At 42.4% G+C, this 25,994-nt stretch overlaps 1 protein-coding gene across 1 annotated transcript in view; it reads left to right on the top strand.

Annotated features, from left to right (window-relative positions):
* GPR50 (G protein-coupled receptor 50) overlaps positions 1-25,599 on the top strand; it is a 56,223-nt gene extending 30,624 nt beyond the window's left edge. Inside the window, exon 4 of the mRNA XM_085319725.1 lies at positions 21,374-25,599. Coding sequence (XP_085175851.1) covers positions 21,374-22,242 — 869 coding nt within the window. The 3' untranslated portion in view covers positions 22,243-25,599. The remainder of the gene's footprint in view (positions 1-21,373) is intronic.
* The last annotated feature ends 395 nt before the right edge of the window (positions 25,600-25,994 follow it).

The following is a 25,994-nucleotide window of genomic DNA, read 5'->3' as shown; positions in this document are numbered from 1 at the left end:
AAGAAAAAAGAAAAGAAAAAAAAGAATGCAGGGAGTGGGTTTACCTCAAAAATTGTTAGTACTGACAAAGGAAGTATCAAGTTGGTGAAGCTGGTGGTTTGGACTGCAAAAGTATCAGATATGCCACAACACTTAATCTTCTTGTCCTTTGCTGAAAAATAGAAGAAAGCACCAAGGGGTGGGATGGAAGTGAGAAAAGAGGAACAGTAATAAAATGAAGGATGCTCAAGACTGTGGGATTTAKATCTTGTGGGATACAGATTTTATAACAGGACTCCTGTTTATGCTGTAAGTGYGGATGCTGTTTCCAGTTTTCTACATTCTTTCAGTGTCTCAACWATTTTTTTTGTGAAGATAAACTGTGTTTATTTTATTTTTTTATTTCCAGATGAAATTGTGTAATATCCTCCCATTAAGGCCTTTGTGACTGTGCATCTCTGACAAATGAGTGTAGATAGGTAATCATTTGGAAGACATCATTTGCCAGAATCAAAATCTGTGTAACTATCTAAATGATTGCATACCCCATGACATACAGAACAGAAAAAAAATGTGGCTTCTAATCTGGACTTTATCCAAGATTTAGTTTTATCTTAGATGTCATGTGGGTGATGAAATATGTTTTCCATTATGTCATTCTGGATTCTAAAATGCCATTCTCATTTCCAAACAGATTCCAGTCTCCAGGGTGTTTGTAAATTGTGTGTTCCATTTTGCCCTGGATTAGAGGTTGGTAGAACTCTTGGATGCTTTTGTAATGGATGTTAATCATAATTATAAGTGCATAATTTTTTAAGCTCTTGCATTTGTATCCCCTCAATATTTGTGTGACTCTTAGAACAGTTACAAATATTGATGTAAACGTAAGATACAAATCCGTGGAAAGAATCCTATAAAAAATAAAAAGTCTATCATACACACCAAAGTAGGGCTTTCCTTCCCTGCCCTTGAAATAACATCAGTGGAACCATTACCATCCGGATGCGTTTCRTAATGCAGAGAAGTGCCAGTTTTGTGTTCCTTTACAACAGACTCCTTAACACGGATAATCCAGACATCATCTTTTGGGGGCCTTACAGTGGGTGTGCAGTGCCCTGAGCGCTCAAACTGCACCAGCACTCCCACAGCATAGCTTCAGCCTGGCTTCTAGCCACAGCAGGAGGTGGCCAGACAGTCGGCAGAGGTTTTCTCGCTCCTTCCCAGCTTTGGTGGACTGGTGTCCTTTGCAGGGGAGGAAAGCTGTGGCACTTCTGTGCTCCTGTCCCTCAAGAGTTTCCTCCTGCTCAGCTGTGTCGCCCCTGCTGTACTGCCCAGAGGCGAAACCGAACCGTGCCCTCGGGACATAAAGACAGCTTTTCTGTCCTCTTCCTCAGTCACAGCCTAGCTCCTGGTTTTTGCTATTCTTTCTGCCCAATTCTACATGCAAACCCTGGGGAGAGAAATGGGGTATCGGCTTCGTTCTTCCAGCTCCGCAGACTAGAGCAGCCCGAGGAGGACGGCAACGCTGTGTTCCTGCCATCACGCCCATCCCAGAACGTCTTTGATGGTGGCTTTTAAAATTTAAGATGCCATAGCAGCAGTTCTAAGGATTGTCCTGCTCTTGCTTCTGATTTTTCTTGTTGATCGCAGTCTGAGGTTAAGGAGCGTGTTGTCCTGCCCTCTGTGCCGTGGGGAAAGCAGTACAGTTCACGGTTCACGTCCGTGGGTACTCGGAGACAGGAAGAAAGCCACTCAGACTCGTTTTGCAGTAGATGCGTAGAACATCCTATCAGTGGTGTTTTTCTCAGACTTTTTCTCAGTTAAAACCCTTATGCCTTCTGGTTATTATTCTTGCACRTGTGTTTCCTCCTCCCCAACTTCACCTCACAAGAAAGAAAAAATAAACAGCATTAAGTGTTTTACTTAGAGCTGCTTATTTCTGCTGTTTCCAGTAGGCAAAGCTCTGTGATTGAGAAGGAAGATAGGACCAAATCGCAATTTTGCCTGAGGGGATTTCATTCTTAACAGAGCATTCTGGCTTCAGACAAATCTTTTAGCCAAGTGTTTTCTCAGTCTTCATTTTCAGAATATAGCCTGTTAATTCTTGAAGAAAATACAGTCTTCAGTTTTAACTCTTAGTTTTCACTTGTTATGTTTCAAATCTATGAGACTTCTCAAATGCTGAGATGTATCCGTTTTCTTCCAGGGAGCGGGCAGTGGCAGGACTGCACATCTGCAAATGAGCAACAACATGGTAATGTTTTTCAGTAGAAACCTAGGTCATCGATTTTCTGGGTTAGTTTTACAAATACTTTTTTTTTCTTTTTTTTTGTGTATTATGAAGAAGAGTATAAAGGCAGTTTGGGCATCTTTAAAAGTTTCAGTGTAAAACTTCATTAAAAAAAAAAAACACCCAAACCCATCAGTTTTCTCAAGAMAGTAAAAGGGCTTGAAATCACAGTGAAATATTTTGATCTTACTTTGTTCATTCAGAAATTTCTACTTGGTTGGTTGATTCACTGGGAGTTRCRTTTTCTGAAGTACTGATGACTAAAYTGTGTTAGCAGGAGCCAARCGCTCTTGTTCAGARCAAAAGGTTGTTTGTACAACCTGTGTACTCGAGAGTGCCAAGCAGCCAGAAAGCATGCGAGGAAAGAGCTCTGAGGTGCAAGATGCCAATCCTCCTATTTTCAGCTTTTTAAATCRCTGAAGTTTCTCCTCTTTCTTGGATGGAATAATACAGATCCAGAGCCAAAAAACAGTCTGCCCTCAGTGGCCTGATAAATTGTTCTTAATTTTCTGGAATAGGGTAATTTCATTTYGGTAAGGGAAAGCAGAAAGAACAGGCTTTTGGAGGCATTGCCAATTAAGTCAGTATCAAATCCATTAGTGCAATGATTTATCTGTATTGATCAACACCGTTCAGCCTTTTTGTCTTGCCTGTTTTCTTGGGTGGCAATTTATGTAACTCATAATCTCTGTGCTCTGGTGCAGCACTATATGGTGGTTGCTCCACTTAAAACTGGATTTACTGCCCTCTTCACATTTTTTAAGCAGAGCTAGTTTAGTTTTATTATTGTTATGGCAACTGTTTCTTYTTCTGCAAAGGGGCTAGTTCCTTGAAAACTCATGGGACTGCATTTCTGGGAATATAAAATCATAATCATTAGAAGCTACTGCACAGCTTGCCTATAACAGAGAAGCTGCCTCTATTAATTYTGCAAGTGTATTTGTCTGTTATTAGTCAGTGCCAGCTTTGAATGTCCTGCTTAGGAGACCTGTTCCTGATCGCCCTTCTTGTAGTTGTCTCACAAGTCTTCTTTTTCCTCATTTTAGTTCCCTACAGACTGGAGCTTTGTGCACAGAGCCCCTAATACCAGTTGAAATCTAAGTGCTGACAGAAGCTCTTCCCACCRCTAGGGTGTTCATGGCAGGTCTTACTTTCTGGATTCTCAGAGGAGGCATATGCTAGTAACTCCTTGCCCATGAGGAGACACTCAGTTTTCTTCTTCTAGACTGAGACATTAAGGATGAGTTAGTTTGACTTGAAAGCCAGCAGCAACTCCTGAACAATACTGTGATGTTACCTTTGGTTTTCCTGGTCTTCAACCTCATTTTTATGAAAGAAGTTGCTTCTTCAGCATCAAAATAAAGCCTATTTTCCTGTAGATTGGCTCTCTGYGATCAAAGTGTGAGCTTTACTGAAACTCATTCAGTAGTCTGGGCTTTTGTTACATGCAAATTCCCTGGTGTCTAGGAAAAGCTAAACTCACCATAGCATCCCTCCTGTTTTCACTAGATATGCAGAAAATTCCTTTTTTTTCTCTCTTCTCTCTTTTCTTGGATAAAGGCAGGCAGAGGGTGATCAGACACACTTCGTTTCTCTAGGAAACTGGGCTTAAGAAAGGAGATAAGCAGCACTGATATTCTGAGGTGTGTGCATATGACAGAAGAGTRTATTCACATCCATCCTTTTCTGGTATGTCTTTTAATGTAAAAATCCATCTTCATGTGTTGAGAATTTCTGTAATTTGCAGTTTGTATAACAATGATACAGCTGCAGCTTATGTCTGCCTTGATACAGGGTCTTTTCGAGGAGATTCAAGGTCTCCTCTGAGCAGTTCAACTGGTTCAGGATAGTTGAACTCTGTGAGCCTGGTAGGAACAGGTGCTGGTTGTCTGGTGTCTCCAAGGCAAGCATCTTTGCTCTTGATGTTTTCCCTGTCTGCTGAGGAAGAAGAAAATGGATTAGATGACCTCTCCACATCCGTTCAAAACCTGCTTTATGTAATTCTATGATTACAGCAATTGACTTGCTGGAAGCTGACATCGTTCTAAATGTTGCCATTTTCCAAAAGCAGACACACCATATTCTTCAATCTGTGTCTGTCTTCCAGGCAATTAGGCTGAGAAACCAGTAGCATTTACCATAACAGTGATACACAGTGCCCCATATTCCATAATTACCAGTGCACTGGGGGGTTGTGCAGAAAGTGCTGACCAAACAGAAAACCAAGCAAACAAACAAACAAAMAAAAAAGTCAATAAAGTGGAGTAAATGGGATAGTGTGTTCCTGTCAAAGAACACATTCAGATCTGTAGCACTGCTCTAGCCTCTTCCCAGCCTCTTCAGTTTATTAGATGTCGCTTCCGCCAAGCAACTCTGCACATGTGCTGCAGTGCTCCTACTCTGGGCCCGGGAGTAGGATCGTGCAGCGTGGCATGCTGTGTGTATGTGTCAGGAGGCACGGGGGCATTTTGTTCTTTTGATGAAAATTTCATTGCTTTTACCCTTTTATGTCCTTTTAGCATTTCTTTCCTGACCATATGTTGCAGCAATGTAGCACCATATTGTACAGTTGCTGCTGGTTTTAGCTGCTTCAGCCTGCTTGGCTATTACGTACTGCTGCTGCTTTGGCCAGGATCACAAGGCCATGCTGCTATATGTACACCTCAAAGCTCTTTCCCCTGGCACGTGAACAAGTGTTCCGTTTTGGGAAGACAAGAGGTTTGTGTGAGCTTCTTGTTAAATGAGACCCACTGAGAGCCATGCAAGCGGCAAGACCCTTGAGTGGAAACCAAGCCTGGACCGCAGCTCCTGGGGCTGAGCTTTCTGGCATGAGGAATTAGCTGTAGGCTCCAGTTACAAAGAGGGAATTGTCTGCAGGCTGTGTGTGGCCACTTCTTTTTCAAAACCAGGTATGAATTACACAAGCAACCCTTACAGTTTGCCCATGAGCCGCACCTTTGCTTTCTGAGACATTGACCTGCAAGGCCATGGGCAACTTCTACGCTGTGCCAGAGTGACAACAGTGTGCTTGTTGTTGTGCAGTGCGAGTCTCAGTGGACCTTCCCAATTATCCCTTAGAAATCAGCTGGTGAGGTTTCTCTTGAAGAAACCGTTAGGCACTTGCAAGCTGACTCAGACAGCAAGCACAGAAGTGTTGCCAGCCAGTATTGGACCGTGACTTTATTAAATTATTCAATTACATCCACCTTAGAGAGTGAAAGATTTCTGACTCCAGTGAAAATTCCTGGATTATGCTGGATGCAAAAGTTCAAGTTAGGAGTTAGTCAAAGGTTCTCCTGATTCAGACCTTTATTCTTTTGAATCCCCAGTAATATATATGAGTTCTGTCCTTGTTTTTCGGTGAAAGCAATTCAAGTTACAGCGCTTCTGGCAACAAAATGAACTCAGTCTTGTGTAGTAGGAAGAGTGTTGACTGCTGAATTTACAGTTGTGTATTCCGCAATCTCAGCATCTTTCTTCTAAGACCCTCTTACATTAGAGGATTCGGAGGAGTGTCAGGACAAGTAAATAGGGCTGTGCTTCTCCCTGTTTTCTGTCCTGCTTCTTCCCCTTGTTACTGTGTATTATAGGTTCCTGAGAGTGCTCTGCACAGGGCTGTTCACTATGAAGTGTTCAGTTCAGGAGAACTGCCTGAGGGCCACAAGGTGAGCATGTCAGAATATTTTAATTGCTATTTCTGTTCTGCCTTCCGTTGAATGACATCCTTGTACTCTCAAACATCAGTGAATGCAAGGGAGGCATGTCTTCCATTTGTAAAGTAGGAAGCTAAAGCATGCAGAGGCAGTGGTTTGCTCAGGGCTACACAGCAATTAATCGGCTAAGTCCCCACTGAAAACCAGAATGGGTTTTCTTTGGTTCCATAGTCAGTGCTSCAAGATGAAAGTAGTCTGAGTAACTAAATACAGAATTACCTAATGAACTGACCTTTTGCTCTCTAAAGAAATGCAGAACTAAAACTATCTGTGTTGCATTCTCAAACTGTGGGATAATCTGGGCATGGTTAGCAGATTAGGTATTCAGCTCCTTTGGCTTTTCAATATTCATTTTGAATYTGACTGAAGCAGAATCCTCCTGTCACATCTGAAAATTGCGTCCTCCAATCAAAGCTATAGTTTGACTTGCGGGACAAATTTATTTTCAGTTGTGAGCGTTTCTCAATGGCTTTGTAGTACCTTCACAAAATCAGCTCCAGGTGTAAATTCTATAGGTGTTGTCCTCTTCTTTTCCCCTCCTAGTAATTGCACATCCTTCATGGGTTAAACTGGTGCCTGGTATCTCTGTGTGGAAAATTCAGGAGCACTGCTACTCAAGGCAGGTATGACCATGACCTAGCTGGGAAGTAGAAAACATGCAGCCTGGCCCAGGACTGCATCATCGTTGATGCTGAGGACTCATGTGTACCCTTCCTATCACACTGGATACTTGCATATTTATAAGGAGTGTTGTAAAACCAAGTCACTGAGGGTGAAATTGAGTCTAGAAGGATTTATGGCTTTGGAGGGTTCCAATCAATACCAGATTAACATATTCATAGGGTTTTATGAACTTCTTGGGTATTAATGTAACCCTTTAATCTGAATTCTTTACAAGGGTCTTGTGTTACTTCTGCACTAATGACTCAAGCTGTCTTTATAAGAGATTAAATTTCTTTACACAATGTTTTGAAACTAAATATGAGAGTGGGAAAATAGCCCTTAATTTTAACAAGTTCCCATTTGGTGTAACAGCTGCTGTGTGTTCTGTCTTGTCTTTTTGCCTACATTTGCCACTTTAGCGGTGTGTTTTAGGCTGTCAGAGTCTTACAGAGTTCTAATGAAGTGCGACACTTTTTTCTTTTCCCCACAGCTGCTGTTTGTCATTTGATATAAATCCACTTGTTACAGTTTTATTCCCCAATAAGTGATAAAAGGATGGCTAGTTTCAGAAGGCAATGAGAGCTTCTCCTTCATTGCTGACCCAGAAAAAGCCATGGCTCTCCTTTTAAAGGATGTGCTATGTAGCTGAATTTGGGAGAGACTTCATGCACTGGAAGTAGAGAAGAGCAGACTGGCCCTTCGCTACTGCCTTCTCTTAATTAGCAGTTAAACTGCGCATCCCGCCTGTGCTCCTCACCGAGCCAAATGCTGCGCTGTCTGCTGAGTCAGCAGGCCTGAGCCCACGTCCTGTGGCACGTCGTCCGCCCYGCGGGATCACACCCCTGGCTGGACTCAGGAGCTGCACAAGGGTGGCACAACAGCTGGAGCACACATTTGCCAGTGGTCCTGCACGTGGGTTGTCCTAGCTTGAGCTCGCTGCAAGTGCAGTGCTCTCTCTGCAGCTGTGCTCCATCATTCTGCATAAACCCACAAGTGAAGCTGGAAACCCTGGTTCCTTCTAGCTCTGGTGTTACAAGTCACTCCCTGGATTCCTTAAAAGGTATATAGATACTGGGTTGACTTGTCTAAGTCTGTTGAGAACTTCATGTAGTATGTGAGGAAGATCCTGCCTGACTAGAGGTGACCTCCTTGCTTTCAGAGGTGTTTCCTGAGCAGCCTAAAGGGGTGTGCAATCCGGTGTTATTGGTGCAGCTGTGCACCTGGCAGGGAAGCACACACCTTATCATGCTGTGCTGTTCCATTGAGAAAGCAGAGAGCATTTCCTGGACTCCACCCAACTTCTTATTAATACGCAAAGCACTTGTTTTTTTTGGCAACGTGCCAAACTTTTTTTTTCTTTTTTTTTGACAGAATTGCTGTGAAGCTCTTTGCAGTGCATATTAAGCTCTCCTTAGATCTTCTTGTCCTGTGTGTGTTTCCAACAGTTTGCTTTCTGGGTTCTTAGAAGAACGAGGTGGGCAACATGCTGTAAGTTTTTGTTGCCTACGTTGTGTTAAAGCGCCTGTTGAGAAYGAGAAACTCCAGTCCTTTCTAAACCTGTCATAACCACCACTCTCAGAAAGGCATTTTAAATGCTATGTGATACTGCAGGTAACCTTAAGGTTTCAGGATCAATATGTACTGTATGACATTTGTGTTTGCGTTTGAATGCAAGGACCACTCAGTAGGAACTATCATGATGTAGCTCCTTAAATATGCTATTGCTTTAGAGTTTGTTTGTAAACAAAAATACTTCACTGAGGACAGATAACAACATGTAATTTCAGTAACCAAAGGAAAAATATCATTGAATCCTAGTAAAGAGAGGAAGTGAAGGGTTGCAAATGACTCTGAAAGAACTGGAATGCGGAAGGCAGTATCTTACCATGCTTTGTGAGTGATAGCTCTTCAAAAACAGCTGTTAGTGGAAAAAGAAAGAAAGTCTGTGAGTGGGGTAGTGGGCTGTTCAGAAATTATATAGAGYGAGATTTTTCTTTAAAAAACTTAGGAATCTTGACCATTTTTCTTGTTTCCAGAGAAGTTGGGAACTTTAAGTGCGTCCTCTAAAACTTCTAGCAATTTGAAGGCTGCAGTAGCTCCTGTATGAGAAGGCAGCAGCTCTTCCTCCCTGCATCATCCTTCAGCCTGGGAGGAATTCACGTGCTGGCTTAAGGTGGTGTTGATCTACTGCTTTGTTTCTAAGCTCGCTCAACCAGCACATGTTTAAAACTTCTTTTTGTAGCAAGCGAGATGGATGGCTGCATGAATTTATGAGTAAGGGCAATGCCCTTCATCTAGAAATACTTCCTCCTGCCAGTAGTTTTTAGTGGGAGAGGCTGTGCCTGAGGAGATGATTGGCTGACCTTCTGGGTCCATTCCAGCCCTATTTTCTCTGTTTTCTTATTCATACGATCTAGTCATAAAAACACTGAAGGGAGGAAACAGTCTCCCTTGCCAATCACTAACTGGCTTTAAAGGTCCACAGGGGGTTAGCATTTAAGGAGCTGTACGTAGCCCTCTCTCTAAGGCTCTGTAATGGGAGCCATATGGCTAAGGTTGCACATTACCACTTTGAAGTGTCCTGGCATGGTTGCTAACAAGTTTCAGAGGGAAGAAAGCCCTGTGATTTATTTCTTGCTGAGAGAAGTTCAATAGAGATAAAACGGGAAAAGGAAGAAAAGTTTAAGGAAACACTTAAAAGCACCATCACTTGATGATAATTATACAACTCTAAAAGTAGGCCTGCCCCCACCATTACAAGCTAGAAAGTAGGACTGGGAGGTATTTCAGAATTGGGCAACTGAGCTAAGCACCTCAGAATTACTGTGGCTCATATGGATGGCTTTATTTTCAGCATCTTTCTGATTTTTCTTGCTGAGAGCAATGTGTTGTTTGTGTAACAGCAGAATCCAGGGATGTTCCTGTGCYGGAAGCTGTAAACAGCAGAGATGTCTGTTGTGCTAAGAGGGTAAAGACCAATGCCAGGATACAAGGAGACACTGATTTTGCCCAGGGTCACGCGGCTGCTTCACCTAGGTCTTTTSATTTCCAGCCCAGGGTTTAACTGACTGCACCATGCTGTCAGCACACTGGTGACTGGCCCCTTTCAGTGTATGCTGCACGTATGCAAGAGCTCCCGTTTATTGTGTGTATCTCTGCCTACAGGTATTGCTAGTTGCTTCAAGAGCTTCCTCTGGTGTCACAGCCCCATGAAGTCTTACTGTCCTTCCAGCCCGTTGAATATTAGCCACTTTTCCTGCTGAGATCACTATTAGAGCGTACCTACTGTGCCTGGTTTCTTCACACGGACTCATGTCAGGACGTGTTTAGCGTAGACCTCTTAGTGCAAAACCTGTTTTTTTTCTTTTAATGTCCTCACACATTGCACATGAAAGATGTTTAAATTTCGTAAGTCATTAGGAGGGAAAAAAGAAAACAGAAGCAGATGTCTTCCAGCAACGCATTCCCTATTCCCAGTTTCTCAGAACATCTATATTTCCTTGTTGCCTGTCCTATGCCTAGACTTGAAATGAGTCCTGTAAGCTCTGCAGAATATTTGAAGCAAAGATTTTGCTGCTGTCCTGGGAAGTTTAGTTTTCTGGACTCATTTGTGGGAAAATAAAAGATCTTTATAGGGCATGCATTGTTTYGTTTTTGAGGATTTTTTTTTCACTCTTTATTTTTATTATTGAATTAACTTGTTTGTGTTAGACTTTGGCCAGTGCAATTGTATCAGTCTCTGAAGTGCTCCCAGGTGAAAGGAACTCTTCATTTCTAAAAGGATTAGTGAATAGTTGCTACAGGACTAGAAGGTCAAGGATAGATTTTTTTTTTTTTTCACTTTCTAGTCTCCTGCCTACATCCACTGCTTCCCTTTACAGTTCACATAGCCAGCACTAAGTCACTAACCTGGAGACTTTTTCTTCCTCCATCTGAAATGTGTGGAAAATGACTCCACACCTTAACAGATTGCGAAGGCTGGATTAATAATAATTCAGATAKCTCAATATTTTACTTTCCATGGGGCTGGATGCTCGGTTTGGAGGACTGACTATTCACAGGAATGTAATTAGCTGCCTGCCAGATAAGCTGCTGTCTGCTCCCTCATGATCCCTCCCAGCCCTCATCCTTGGCATATGGATGCCGTGGCAGTACCCTCTTCACTATCAGGTCTGAGGTGAGGCCACAGGAGAAAAAACTCTGGGCTGGAAGGGATTGTGAACTCAATCTACTCCATGTTTTGCTGGTATAATCTGCTTTCATAACACTGGCTAAAAAATGTTTGTAAATATGTATTCAGATCATCAGAAGAGAAAACCAATCGATTGTAGTAGAGCATTACAAGATGTACCAGTACCATCCTGAAACTGCTGTAGGCTACAACACAGACATGGCAGTCTYATTCCTTCCAGATTTTGAGTGGAAAGTTACCTTGAATCTAAGCATCACCTTGAAGACAAGTAGAATGCCAATAATGTATATTTTTTTCCAAATCAGCTGCTGCTGTGCAGAGCAGAATGGATTTCCTGCTCTGATTAGCACCTGCTCCTGCAGCAGACCTCAAGCCTTCTCATAGCCAGCTGCTATTCAGGTTTACTAGCAGACCTTCTGTTTTCAATCCTGAAAAGATGAGTAGAAAGGAATGGATTTGTTGGAGAGATGGGAAAAATGACCATTTACAAGAAATCTGGTTATGTGCTCAGCTTGCGTTGTTTGGTTCTGTTGTCAGAAAGGTGGACTCACTTAACTCAAACATACGGGATGGAGACAGTAATGTCAGGTGAAGTATTTAAGGAAAGGAGCTCATTTCAAACCTTCCCCACTTTCTCTGGCAATACCCAATATTTTGGGGGTAAATCAGATCCATGAGCATTTCAGTTTTTGAAGGGCATAGGTGTTGAAGTTGCATGGTGTTGCATTATGTTGTATGGAGACTAATATCCAACACCGAAGTCTGTTGTCTTGGATTCTAATTTTGATTATGCTGTTTTATGTTGGAATTGACACCATTAGCTTCAGTGGAGGTATTCTAGGTTGACACTTTTTCAAAAGAAAAGATACTCATTGCCGTCCAGTGATTCCACATGGAAGTTGGGTGCCTCACTTAAGTTTCAGAAGATACTCCAGTTCGATCTATTTTGGTCAGCTAGGACTTGTTCTTCCAAGAAACAACCTTGTTTCTGGTTTTAGGCATTTTTTAAAACCCATGTTTTTCTTAACAGTACTGATTTTTCAGTCTCTTTTTAATGTCTGTAAAACTAAAGTTCCTTGTGTACATCTCTTAGCATACTAATAATATGCTTAGACATTTTCCATCTACTTGGCAGACTCCTGGTGCATATGGAGGACTCTGTAATGCATACATTTGGCTCTGAAATTGGTCATGAAAATTAGGCAGTGAAGGTGCTTTTATTAATTTAATAAACACTTCTTGATATCGGTGAAGATTTTTCAGTGATATTTGTTGGTGGTGTTTCAGTATAACTCATATGAATTTGTCTAATCCTTTTACCTGAGAGGAGGGTCTGTCTTGAGAAGTTCAGTTGTCTTCTACATAGCATTTTAATGAGACCAATAATATAGTTCTGTGCTTTAAGTGTAGGCAAATTCTTTCAAGATGTTCTGAGCTAGATGTTATCCTTTTCTTTGATGCTATCCTACAAAATTATTTTATAAGATTCCCATTTCGGGGCATTTCTACAGAGACAGATGCAGGCAGCCCAACTTTGAAAAAGGAGAAAGACAGTGCAAGTTTCTTTTCTTCTGCAGGGTCCTGTAGCAGATGAAAAGGGGAAGATGCAGGGTGATGGCTGCAGATGGAGAATGTATTTGATAAGTATTTTGCACCTTTTAGTTAGAAAGCATAGAGAAGCCTGCTTGGTGCAAACTCGGTTCTGTAGCTTGCTGTGTAACTGCTCTTTTCTCCTCCTTTGATTGCTGCTTTCTCTTGCGGCTCCTTTTCCTTCCTACATTTTTGCCTTTGACATTCTCAGTTCTCTGAGGTGCCTGGTGATGCCACTTCTCTTTATTGTGTGGAATCAAACCCTTCTACACTTTAATAGGCCTTAATTTAATCTCATTTCCCTTATTATAAATCTTTGCTGCTTTTCCCTTCTGCTAGWGCCTTCTGCAGCCTTTCCTTTCGTCCCTGTTTAGCTGGGCCAGCCTTAGACCATGGACAAAGGCAAAAATGATGCAGGCTATGTAGTGGACAGCTCAGCCTTTCTCAAAATGTACATTCTCTGCATTTTTTTATCCATTAAACTATTCTCCAGCCATGTCACTGGCAGCTGTGTGCCTCTCCAGAGGTGAAGCAGAAATGGAAGTCCAAAGTAAGCTACTGTAGAGCAGTGTCAACATATTCAAAGTGCTAAAGGTTAAGAGGCTGTGTTGCAGCCTCTGCTTCACACAGAGAGCTCACAGATCCCAGAGCTTAGCAGTCTGGAAAACATTTACACTGGTGGGGAAATAGAAAATAAGTTGGAAAAAAAATAGTGAGGAATGGCGATCCCAGAGATTTCCCTGAGAGCAGCCCTCCTGTGAGCACAGCTCTGCTGACTTCAGCACACTGGCCCCAACCTGCAAGACATGAACAGTGATCTCTTCACTTGGCCACAGCATATCTCACCCCAAACCTGGATCGGAGAGGGTCTTTAGAAAGCCAATTTTGCTTTAGGAAGGCATTCAGCATTTGACCCATCATGCCCTGGGATGCTGAGGTGGCAACTTTGCCAGGCAGGAAGCCACAAGCATGAAAGTCCAGAGAACATCAGGGAGCACTGGGGGAGCAAGTCAAGATGGAAAGAAACAGGCCTGTCGTCCCTCCATCTCTTGCTAAGCACATTTACAGTGTGCTTGTGTAACACATTGTTTATAGCAAAAGGAGGAAGATGCTGTATAATTGCAGTGAGCTCTTCTGTTATTCCTCTAATTACTGACTTTGGGCTCAGTTATTCCATATGTTGATTACTTTTTTGTCTAAAAATAATCTCTATCTTAATCTGGTATCAGACTGATTTTTAGGGTAGTCTTTTGGTCTTGTTGGACTCAGTTTCAGAGACAATAGTGTTTTATACAGAGACAATACAGAAACAATGCTGTTTTACCGGAATACTTGAAGTGTTAGACACCTGCCCCGTGCCTCCACAAGAGAGTGAGGTTTGGATTTGGACAACATTTTGTGTCGAGTTAATCTGTGCCCTGTAAGACGAATGCTTTCTCTATGGTCTAAACTCAGCTTGCTCTTTCCTGTAGTTGGGTGCTCTGTGATACTACTGTGTTTCAGATCTGAATCTCTAAAAGGATATTGCTGTGTATTTTAAAAAGGATGTTTGAATTTGACATTGCAGTATCTAATGCAGCCCCAAAACAAACCTGTTATGTGTGCACAAGCAAGCCTTAGGAAAAGTGCCTGTGAGTCTTCCTAAGAAAGCTGGTTACTTGGAGTCTCTATCTCTTCTCAGCAAGCACAGAAGGATGTATCCCAAAGCCTGCATGTCTTGGAGGGTCTTCACCCAATTTCTTTGATCTGTCCTAAGTCTTAACCAGCAGACAGGGCACTATAATCGAGTGTGTTGTCTGTAACAGATGGACAAGATGATAGGATTTTGTCTGGAATCAGTTAAAGGCTAAGTATCCTTCACTGAAAGACACATTTTTTTGTGGTGATTTTTCTAATAGCTTGATCTTTTCCACAGACAATTTGAAAGGGTTCCAAGAATAAAGAGTTTGCCTCCCAACCCTAACCACCCACTGTGCAAACARCTTGGACTTGAGGGAGGCTCATCCCCACCGCTGCAGGGCCCGGAGGCCAAAAGAAGCTGTGTTGCAACTGGGTAACATTGTTCCCYGCAGTGGGTTTCCGTGGGTGTAGAGATGGGCTGTCACTAGGGTTTAGCAAACAAACAACATTACTAAAGCACAAGAAGGAGCAGAAGCCAGCTCCATGGCTTTCAACTGTGCTGATTCTGCAGGGCTCACCAGAACAGTCAAATATTATTTTTATCACTAAAATCAGCTGTGAATTCTGATCTGACTCTGTGCTCTGTATGCCAGCTGAGTAGGAATCTGCTACTTGCACATGGCTCCTTTTCAGACCAGAAATGCACTTTAACCAGCAGCCACAGCAAAAGAGCGTTATTAAGTCTATTAAATCAAAGTTCACAGATTTTATTTCAGAATACTAACAGATGGCAAATGGTGTAAGTACAGCTGTCGGGGACCAGAAAGGATGGATTCTGGTTTATTAGTTCAATGGATGCTGATAATAACTCACACTTATGTTTATACATGGCCTTTCCTRATTCAGAGCACAGTGGGCTTGGAGTTACGTGGGCTGGTAGAATTTGTTTCTGTGCTCATGTGCTCTGATATGTATGGATAAACGTAATGGCTCCAGTCTGCCATCCCTAGATAGTTTGCCAGGGAAGTGGAGGATGCTTTGAAACAGGCAGTGTCCCAAAGCCTGCGCAGGAAGGAACATCTTGGACATACCATGGCTTCTCGATTGTTCTAGGGGATCTCAAAGGACGTTTTGCCCAGAAAAGTGGAATTWTCCCAGAGGGTTAAGCTTTTGTCTAGAAGCACCTTCACTGCATCCTTAAATGAGCTATTTCCATGTTCTCTAGCCTTACATTCTAAGGATGCTGTGACTGATGATACCTCCTGTTTCCTGTGTGTTCATTACCCTCTGTATCATTTGATGCAGCACAGTCAGAATTTGAGAACAGCTGGCAGCCCAACTGCATTGCCTGTTTAGCTACATGAAACCACGCTTTATCTCCTTCTGAATCCTGATGGAATAATATTAGATAATTGATTGATTGCTTTCTTCTTTCTCTTGTTTATTCCTTTTCTTTTTTTTTTTTGGACTGGTTTCCTAAATCCACAAATAAAATCTTTAGTCAGTACTTGTGGATTAATAAATAAAACAACAGATTTTTTTCCCCTGTTGTCTAGATCTCTGGGAAAGTTTCTCTGATTTTCACTCGTGCTCTCCTAACAAATATTTTCAGTTGTCACATTGAGTGAGTACATGCTGGGCTCTCACCCTGGCACATCAGATGTATCAGTGCTCATGAGAATGCTGAAAAGAGGTAATAATTAACAGTCTGGGATTATTTATTTATTTATTTATTTTATTATTATTATTTTTTTATCTGCATATACTGTGTTCACAGGGTAAGTGCCTTGGAAGCCAAGAGCTTGCATGGAGCAATGATGTTGATCACAGCCCGTTATAGCTGCATCGTTCTTAATGCTTTTGGCCAGGCAAATGCTTTCTTCCCAGGAGTGAYCCTTTGGAGTTGGCAATGTAAGAAGTGCCTGTTGGAGTGAGGCCTACTGGATCAGGAACMCCTCACATTACAGTATTATTACTAGTCCAGAATACAGCAGTGTAAGATCAACATTACTACAAATGCTCAGTGGTATCTTTATATTGTAAAAAGGGAGAACAAAGCTGTTCTGAAAGTACTTGCTATGAACTGCCACTTAATTTGTAGGACTGAGCATGTACATAAAGTCTACAGAGGTTGGAGGTTAGTGAAATATGAGCGAACTCGTGGCTAATGGCAGCTAAAAATGAACATGAGGAGGAGGCTATCAAAGCTAATAAAGAGTCTTGTTGCATGCTGAATAAAGCTTTTATGACTATCTCTTTCTTAAGGCAAACAGTACGTTTTGTTTCTGTTTTGCAGTGAACATAAGCTTTGGGAGATTAAATAGTGAGTATTAGGTTATGGTAAGTGGTCATCAGAGGCTTGCTTTACAGTCATGGCCTGTAAATTGTTTACTGAGCCTTATTATATATATCTCACTTCGATGCTGGTGTCAATTTTAATCCCAGTTTATTTCCTTCTGGACCTGAGCCTGTCTAGTTTACCCTAAAACCTGAGAGGAGAAACTTAACGTTTAAGATGCTTTTTGTTATACTCCACAAATAATAAAGTGTCACCTCAAACCTATCGGTCACCCAGTAAGTTTTTAGCAGTAAGCTAGCGTGTATGTGTGTGTGTTGTCTCCACATACGCTTTTATCCCCGCTGGGACGCAGCAGGGAGCCGTTCTGGCTGCGCTGTCCCTCGTGGGAGCGGGTCAGAACAGCGAGGCGACCGCGCTGACGTCCGTCTCGCCCGCGGTTCAGCTTCTCACCAGCTGCGCTCGAGGCTGGCGTGCCTGCTGCCGCACGCTCCAGCTGCGGCGCGGCGCGCGGCCGCGTGGGAAGCTGCTCCCGGGCTCCCCGCACGCTGCGCGCTCCCCGCGGAGGCTCGGCTCGGAGCTGCCACCGGAGCACAGGACCGCGCCGGGCCGGTGAGAGTTATACGCAAAACTGTGCTTTCCTTGGGTGTAATTCCTAGCACTCGGGGCGTTTCTGTTTCAGTGTTGGGTTTACAGATAACAGCATTGACTTCAGGCTACGTTGCACGCTTATATCTTGTTAACYTGAAGCAAGCACAGTTCTGTAATACATCAACAAGGAGTTGCGGAGTGAGAGAGCTTTCTACRTATAACAGAGAACAGGGCTTTTGGATGCTTTGTTTGGACTTTTGGGGGATGTATTATTATAACCAATTTTCAGAAAAATATTTTACCTCCTATTTTTTTTTCCTTTTTTGCTCCAGCTTCTAGATTTAGGACACCTAAAACACAGCTTTTGACTGTTGTGTCTGGAGTCTCAGCTGCTGGAGCTTGGGCACCAGAGGTTTTGTAACTGTCCCATGAGGCAGGCAAAGCCAGTGAACCCTGAATTTAGGGGGAGAGCAGTGGATGTTGTCTACCTTGACTTCAGCAGGGCTTCTGACATAGGTCTCCCATAACATCCTCATTGGCAAGCTCAGGAAGTGCAGGTTAGATGAGTGGGCAGTGAAGGGGATTGAGAACTGGCTGAAAGGCAGAGCTCAGAGGGCTGTGATCAGTGGCACAGTCTACTTGGAGAGGCCTGTAGCTAGCGGTGTACCCCCAGGGTCAGTACTGGGTCCAGTCTTGTTCAGCTTCTTCATCAGTGACCTGGATGAGGGAACAGAGTGCCTCTTCAGCAAGTTTGCTGATGATACCAGGCTGGGACGAATGCCTGATGCACCTGAGGGCTGTGCTGCCATTCAGAGAGACCTGGAGGGACAGGCTGGGGAGCTGGGCAGTGACATGSGGAATGATTAACACAGTGTCATGCTCTTGTATTGAATCCAAACTACTAAGCCCACTCTGGGAATATTAGATTTTTATAGATTTTTTTCCTATTATTTTACTTCCTTACAACTACCTGAATTAGTGAAAAAAGCCTTACAGTGATTGGCAACAGCTGGCAGTGATGTCAGGCTAATAATTTTCCCTATGATTTTACTAAGCTTTGGATTTAGTCCATTGAGGTATTGGCTTAAGTAGGGGATATCCAAACAGCTTGGTTCTGCTTTGCTTGATGCAGAATGGAGAGTTGAAAATGGCTGTCTTTCATCYCCAGCAAATGTAGAGATTTGCTCTCCAATCTGCTGAATATATAAACGTGAAACAAASTGAAACAGGTACGATGGAAGAGGGAAAATTGTGCTCCCATCATTGGAGTCTGTCTCAAGCATTCTGCTATCTTGGCATTTTTTTTTAATGTGTACTTGAAAAACTTTTCTAAAGAAAATTCTGTCTGGTATTGGGGAGACATTTTGCTTTCTGATGAAGTGGCATCTKTTTGATCAGACAAATAAAAGTTTTGCTGCAGAAGAGCAGTCTTTCCGTAATGCAYCTGCACTGAGTGCAAAGCCAGGGCATCAGCATTTCTGCCCTTCATGGCAGACATAAATAGAATTAATTATATGGGGACCAGGTTTAGTGAATGCATTTTAAAAAGATCTAAATAAGATACAAAATCCACAAAAAAAGAGCACTGATGCTTAAGAGCCACAGAAGTATGCTGTGGAAAATCTGCATATGTGATATATCTATTCCTACTTAGTCTTGCAGGGAAAGTTTCAGTGGGCAGCTGTATGTTTTATTAGAAAAACKGACAAAGCAAGAGAAAATGTAGTTAGATGTGAGGTATCTGGTATTACACAGAGGTGATGAGATTAGAAAGCTTACTTTGGGCTAGGAACTGCCTGAGACTGTTTTTTGTTTAGAGAACTAATAGTATTTCACTTTAAAGCCATGGAGGTGACTGCAGCATCTTGAAGCCAAAAACTGACTGTAGGTTTGGAAAAAAATGTCAGGAAAACTTAGACTGGAGCAAGCGAGGAGCATCCTGGTCGACGATTTCAGCACTTCACATGACCTCTGCTAATATTAATTTTAAAATGATATCTTGTGTCTCCTGTCTCAGCTCTATGCTACCATGGCCTATTCTTGAGTCTAGATTGTTTCCCAATCAGCGTGGAGTAGGTTGATATGAGCTGCTGACTTGTCCTGACAATTTTTGAGGGGAACAAACATAGCAATGAGTGGACTGTGTCCATTTCTGACAACCTTTGGGCATATATTCCAATTACTGAAGCCAATGACCTGGATGAACTTAAATCTCAGAGAGTCTCGTCATGGCTATCTCAGAGAAAGACCTCTTTTTAGTGTTTTCTGATAGCAAGGCATGAGGGTTTGAAGAGATCGTACAAACTGGATCAGCGGGCTGGGATGTTGACCACAGCATGTGGTTAAATGTATTAAGCATGTCCTCTCCAGGTACTCTCATCGTATCTCCTTCCTGATACTGCAGACATACATTGAGGTACCGGAGATAGGAAGAAGAGCCAYTTTCTTTCTAGTGTGCTGTCCTCTTAACTGTTTTGCTAAGTTCCTCATAAAATGACAATTTGTTCTCCAGAAAGTTAAATTCTGACAAATATCCCATTTAGCATTGTAACTGGACCTGTAGTCATGCCTGCTGTGTACAGCTCCCCAAAGACCTCAAGTTCCATTTTTTTTAATGTATTCCTGTGATTGGCAAACTGACCGGAAGGTTTTTTTCCCTACCTAAAGATACACCAGATTCAGAAAATGAGCAATAACTATGGTTGCTCAGGAGCAGTGTGGAAGAATAGCTCCTGGCTGCTTTTGCCATCTCCTTGCCTTCCTCATATTAGGTCTCCTGAGTCCTTTACAGGTGTAGCAAACTGGCAGAGTCCCATTCCAAAGAGCTGATATTGTAACTTGTGTGAGTGTGTTGTATGAGAAGTTGTTCAGATGCTGGAAAATGCAAAGTTCCCACCAGCAAAGAAGCATGTTTCCTTCATGTTTCCCCTGGCAAAAGCCAGRTTCTTTGCCTTGGATCTGCTGCTTGGAGTAACCTCTGCTCTCTTCGTTCAGTGTGTCCTTGGAGCAGATGGATGGAAATTTCTGCAAGAAGAAAAGAGAGATCACTGTGAGGTCTCTGGTTTTCACTTTTTCACTCAGAGCAGTCTTGGTACAGAGGACAATACTAGTTGTGCCTTAGTAGTCCTAAAGAACAAGATCATCCAGCTAAGCGGATCCGTGGGAGTCTGGCTCCCATGTTCCTATAAACACGGTATCTGTGCAGGGAGGAGCTGGGAGGCATAGCAGAGAGGGGTGCAACAGGATTTGGCTATGGAGGCACTATTTGCTTCTCTATTCTGCCAACAAATAGGAAAATAATCTGGAATCAGCAAGAGAGAGTCAGGGAGCAAGACATTATTCTAAATAGCTGCCTATTCTCTGGATGGAGGCCTGGCTTTTGATCTCTTTTGGAGGATTTTTATGTATATTATCCAGGAACAACTTCCAACACTGGAAGAGTTCATTTCACACCTCTCAATGGTTTGGAGATGTTGCTTGCTTCTGCAGGCAGTGCTTTTAAGCTTTGCAACCCCTCCAGTGTTTGGCAACCACTGTAGAAAATCACTGGTTGCCAAGCTTATTGGAGGCGCCCCACTTTTACTCCAAGCAGTGTAATTGACAGGTACTGCTCTATAAAATGTGTCATTTCCAATCCAGCAAGGCTTAAATTATTTCATATTTGCACAAACTCTCAAGTCTCTTATTTTTAAAGCCTAAATGGGCAGCCTGCAGAGATAGCTGACAGCAGCTTATTAATCATATTCCCTGCCCAGGCCCAGACAGTGTAGGAGTGATTGACCTTTCATATTGCATTGGACATCCACTTTAATACTAAAGGATTAGGAAAACACACTGAATAAGATGAGCACATATGGGCTGGCTGCTCTGTGGCATCTTTGCAGGAGCACTGCAGAATTCTGGTGTAGGTGTGCCTGTGAAGGAGAGCAAAAAAGACCTGTCCCATGTAACTGCAGTCAGTGCAACAATAAACCACTAAAATCGTAACCTGCCTGTGATGGACAACACTTATGTAAAGTGTTGCTATATGATATTGTGGAAAGTGTTGTGTCCTATATAGTATTTAAATGAATAAAGTTCCCTACAGGACAGCAAATACTGTGTGGCTGTCTGGTAACTACAGTAGCGCTGGCTGCATAACAAGGAAAGCTAAATCATTCACTCTTACACGTCTCATAGCAACTTAGGAACCTGAATCAGGACTAGAGCTGAGTAAGCTTCTAGATTTTTTTTAAGAAAGAATATCCAGGTTATGATGCCTAGTTACTTTCCTTTGCTGTCACTAGCACAGCAAGGTCATCTTTTCTAGGGTTTCCCACTCCCAATGGAGGGTAGAGCAAAGCCTGTGAGCAGAGTAAGGCCTGAACAGGAGTTCTGATTTGGAAGCTGTCTGTCCAGATCTACACTAACATCTCATGGTCTCTTCTCCTTTTTTGTAGGCAATATCTTTGTCGTCAGTTTGTCTGTTGCAGACCTTGTAGTTGCGGTGTATCCATATCCTCTGATCTTGAGTGCCATTTTCCATAATGGATGGACAATGGGAAATGTTCATTGCCAGATTAGTGGGTTCCTGATGGGCTTAAGTGTCATCGGGTCCATTTTCAACATCACTGCAATCGCAATCAACCGCTACTGCTACATCTGCCACAGCCTGCGGTACGATAAGCTCTTCAACCTGAAGAACACCTGCTGCTATCTCTGTCTGACATGGATACTGACGGTGGTGGCAATTGTGCCAAATCTCTTTGTTGGCTCCTTGCAGTATGACCCCCGGATTTACTCCTGCACCTTTGCCCAGACAGTGAGTACGTCGTACACCATCACAGTAGTGGTGGTTCATTTCATTGTCCCACTGTCCATTGTGACGTTCTGCTACTTACGGATCTGGATTTTGGTGATTCAAGTCAAACACCGGGTGAGACAAGACTGCAAGCAGAAGCTCAGAGCAGCTGACATCCGGAATTTTTTGACTATGTTTGTGGTTTTTGTCCTTTTTGCTGTATGCTGGGGACCGTTAAACTTTATTGGTCTTGCTGTTTCAATTAGTCCTTCAAAAGTACAGCCACACATTCCAGAATGGCTTTTTGTCGTGAGCTATTTTATGGCCTATTTTAACAGCTGCCTCAATGCAGTGATCTATGGGCTTCTTAACCAGAATTTCCGAAAGGAGTACAAAAGGATACTACTGACGCTCCGGACTCCAAGGTTGCTGTTCATTGATGTGTCGAAGGGTGGGACAGAAGGGATGAAAAGCAAGCCATCTCCAGCCATAACAAACAACAACAATCAGGCTGAAATACCTTTATAAGTCAGAACAGCGCTATTTATTCTGGGTTACAGTTGTATATGTGAGAGCCTTTCTATGTGTGCATTTCACAGCTGATGTTGCTGGGGCTCAAACTGCCAGCATCTTCTCATACAAGGAAAGGAGTCTGCAACTTATCACCATGACTTTAAGACTCTGAGATTTGCAGAATGAAAACAACTAACCTTTATCTTTTTTTTTTTCCTATGCCGTCTTTCACCATGTGCCTGTTTGGTTTGGTTGCTTTTGCCACAAGCATGCCAATACCCTCTGAAAAGGGAAGCATTCAGAGTGCATGGAGAAGTGCAGTAATGCTTGAAATGCAAGCTACAAGAGCAGGCAAAATCACCATGTATTACAGACAGATCTTTCCGTCCTCCCTCTTAATTCTACTTGTTTAGCATTAACATAACCCAGACTATAGGGATCAAAGTGTAAACTGCATGGCTTTGTACCTTTTTGGATAGGTTAGTAACAATATTAGTCTGYAGGCATATATATGGGCATGATGACTTCCACTGTGTGTATTTCTTCTTTTTTTTTTTACTTTTTCTTTTTTATCTTTTCCTATTAAGGTTTAGTAGCTAGCCTGTACTAGATGTGAGGCAGGCAAAAGCCAGACCTAGTGAGTTTCTGATGCACTCATTTTAATTGAATCTATACAGATATTAAGTAGCCTTGCACTCTCCTTCCCAGGCCATGAATAAGAGTACAACACATGACATAATCGAATCACAGGAGGATACTCGGAGCCTGATTCTAATTTAGGCAGTATTCTGTAATGGCTAGCATTCATTCCAAATATCTTTCAGAAGTCCCTGCTACATGAACGTCATAAAAAAAATGAACGTAGCAAAGGCCCATCTGTTTAATGCAGATGCAGACTTTTAATAAATGAACAGAGGAAAACTAAATTCCAATAATATTTACACTTGCAGACAAAAGCATAAGGGGAAGGAAGTGTTTATTCCAAATATCTTTCCATTTGTCTACCACATAGCATGAATTTGATGGAAGGAAAAAAAGTCTGGAGATTTTTTTTCCATTTTACTTCTGTACAAAACTGTAACTAATTCTTGGAGTTGGGTGAGGAAAACTATCTGAGCATATCCACATATCACTTCTCAGTAAAAGCCTTGTCTTTGCTATCTTTGTCATTGCAAACAATGTCTMGAAGTGCTGGGTAGGCCAGGGTCATATTAGGAACATAAGCACATGGGCAGAGATAAGGCTGTTTTTTGGATGGGGTGGAGGTGTTGCCATTTGTAAATATGACTTTTTTCCCCTCCTTAGCTTCATTGTGAATTCATCTCCTTATGGCTTTAAATGAGTATACCCTGCTTTGAAGCARACCCCTTAAGTGAAGAGGCAAAACTACCCTGCTGCAATGCTATGTTCAAGTCAGCAAAACTGGCTCGGTGCTGGCATGGCAAGGCACTCAGCCGAGGAGAGCAGCAGGAGCTGTGCTCCAGATGTCCTTTCTGCTGAATTCTGAGGGGGAAAAGAGTTGAGAGAAATTAAGTCCCTTTATGGATTGGRCCAAGAAATACTGTGTGGCATATTGCTTTAATGAGGGTTACAGGGTATGTGCTGCCATGTGGCAAAGGTTTCTGCAATGCTTGTGGGTCTCTCTGTTAACAGGATGCCCTGGCATGTTGTTGCTGCACATTTTCAAGAGTGAACATCTCAGCCACTTCAAATGATTATTGTTTTAAAACGTACTGCAGCCAGCATCCCATAATAGGAATCACACTGAGTTCTGTTTTGCCCTCTTAATCTTCCTGAGCATGGCCAAATAAAGGTATCTTGACCCTCACAAATAATGTGGTCCGCTTCCCTTCCAGCAAAATCAGCCCGGATGAATTCATGCCATTCTGTGCAAACAAAAACAATTCAGGATAAACTTGGATATAAAAACCACTAAGGAATCCATAACTGCCGGGAGGTTTGTTCAGTAGTGCCAGGGAGGTGTCCTTACGTGCTGTGACTAGTGTTCAAACTAGTTTGCAATTAGCCACAATACTGTTAGGTAGAATCACATTAGCAAGTAATTTTAAGTGTCTAGCACCAAGCCAAACCAAATATGCTCCTTGAAGACAATCATGAAGAATCCTTTACAGATTTGCCAAATCTCTCAAATTCCCCTATGACTGGGGTTTCATCTCATGGATCCTGTCTTTTTAACTGAATGTTCAATGAAGGTAATGTGGTCTTTTTTTCTTCTCTTTAAGCTTGAATTTGCACTATGCGTTATTCAGACTCCAAAGTAACAGCCAGTCAGCATTTGAACCAAACTGAATMAGCCAAATAGGTTCCAAACAGGCGAATTATGGGGTCTCTGCTAAATCCTGGTGGAAACAGGAACAGCCGCACAAGCCTGTGCTATGGGAGCATGATAGGGCATCCCCTTGAAGGRTCAGGGAGAGTCACTGCTGAACTGAACTGCGCTATGTGATGGGGGATTTGCTCATCTGCTGTGGGGTTTGAGCCTAGATTGTGCCAGTATCTTTGCAGGGGRCACGCTAAGTGCCTGCTGAACTGGAGTGGTGGGCCCAAGCAGCTCCCTGCAAGTGCAGACCCTGCCACTGGCCYGGGAGGGTGGGATGGGTCCTGCGACAGGCTCTGGGCTCTTTGACAACACAGAAGTTTGTTGTAGGGCAGCCAGTTCAGAAGCACTTTGGGCATCTCGGTGGAAGATAAGGCTGCCCGAGAGCAAACATGGAGCTTGGATGATTGGCTGTCATGGTTGGAGTCTTAAGCAACGTTCTGCTGAGATTTGCAATATGAAACATAAAAAGCAGGGAATTTGGCTTCACACAGAAAACACTGTGCCATTTGCTAGCACTTTGATACTGATGGTGCTTAGACTAGCATGATTTTGTACKAATTCTGTTAAGAATAACCCAAGTAACTCCTTGTTTTTATGTTCAGAAATGGTTAACAGGGTATAGAGAGTTTATTTTGTTAACATTTGTTTACAGAAAAAGAGAAGTGTGTCTTAAACTGGGGATCCTGAGCAGAGTCAGTGTTTTTCCCCATGGGAATCCAGCTTTAATCTAAATTTGAGTTTTGAAGGAGATACCAGAGCCTAAACAGCACTCTGCCAATTTTACCTGTTGCAGGTCTGGCCTAAAGTCTTGGAAGTAGCACTGAGATCTCCTATAAACCAGTTTTAAATCACTCACTCTGGATTTAACCTGATGGCGTTGAATACTGATTCTAGACCCAAATCCTGAAATTGTTATAGTGGATATTAACTTATGGAGAGACTATATTGCTGTAAAGGAAGATGAATCTCTTGCCACGAAGAAATACTTTTGAATAATACTAATGAATGTTGTATAATCTATTTAAGGAGAATGTAACCAGTATATTTATWTAAAAATATATATTGCATATGCTGTTTCCAGTTTATCATTTGATTAAGAATTCTTCAGTATACTTCTCTATGGTTATTTTTTGTTCCTAAAGTAGATTCATTCCTTTTACCTGCCAAAACTGTAATAAATCTGCCATTGGACTGCTTACTWTTTTTCCCCACTCTGACATTATTATTTTTTTAATAAATCTATGAAACAACAGCTTGGATTTTGGTGAATACCACTGAGCAGATAGAATTGACAAATAGAAGTGATTAAAAATAGAGACTGAATTCATCCATACCTTAGCTGCAGGGGAACGGAAACACCCAGTGCATCTGGCATGTCACTTCAGATTTATGGGTTTTTCTCGTGTCCACCTATRTGCACTACAGC

The sequence above is a fragment of the Rhea americana genome, unplaced genomic scaffold (assembly GCF_003343005.1).
Source record: "Rhea americana isolate MKP2758 unplaced genomic scaffold, rheAme1 scaffold_6, whole genome shotgun sequence".
NCBI lineage: Eukaryota > Metazoa > Chordata > Aves > Rheiformes > Rheidae > Rhea > Rhea americana.
Note: the sequence above shows the minus strand (reverse complement) of the source record. Positions and strands in the feature narration are given on the sequence as shown.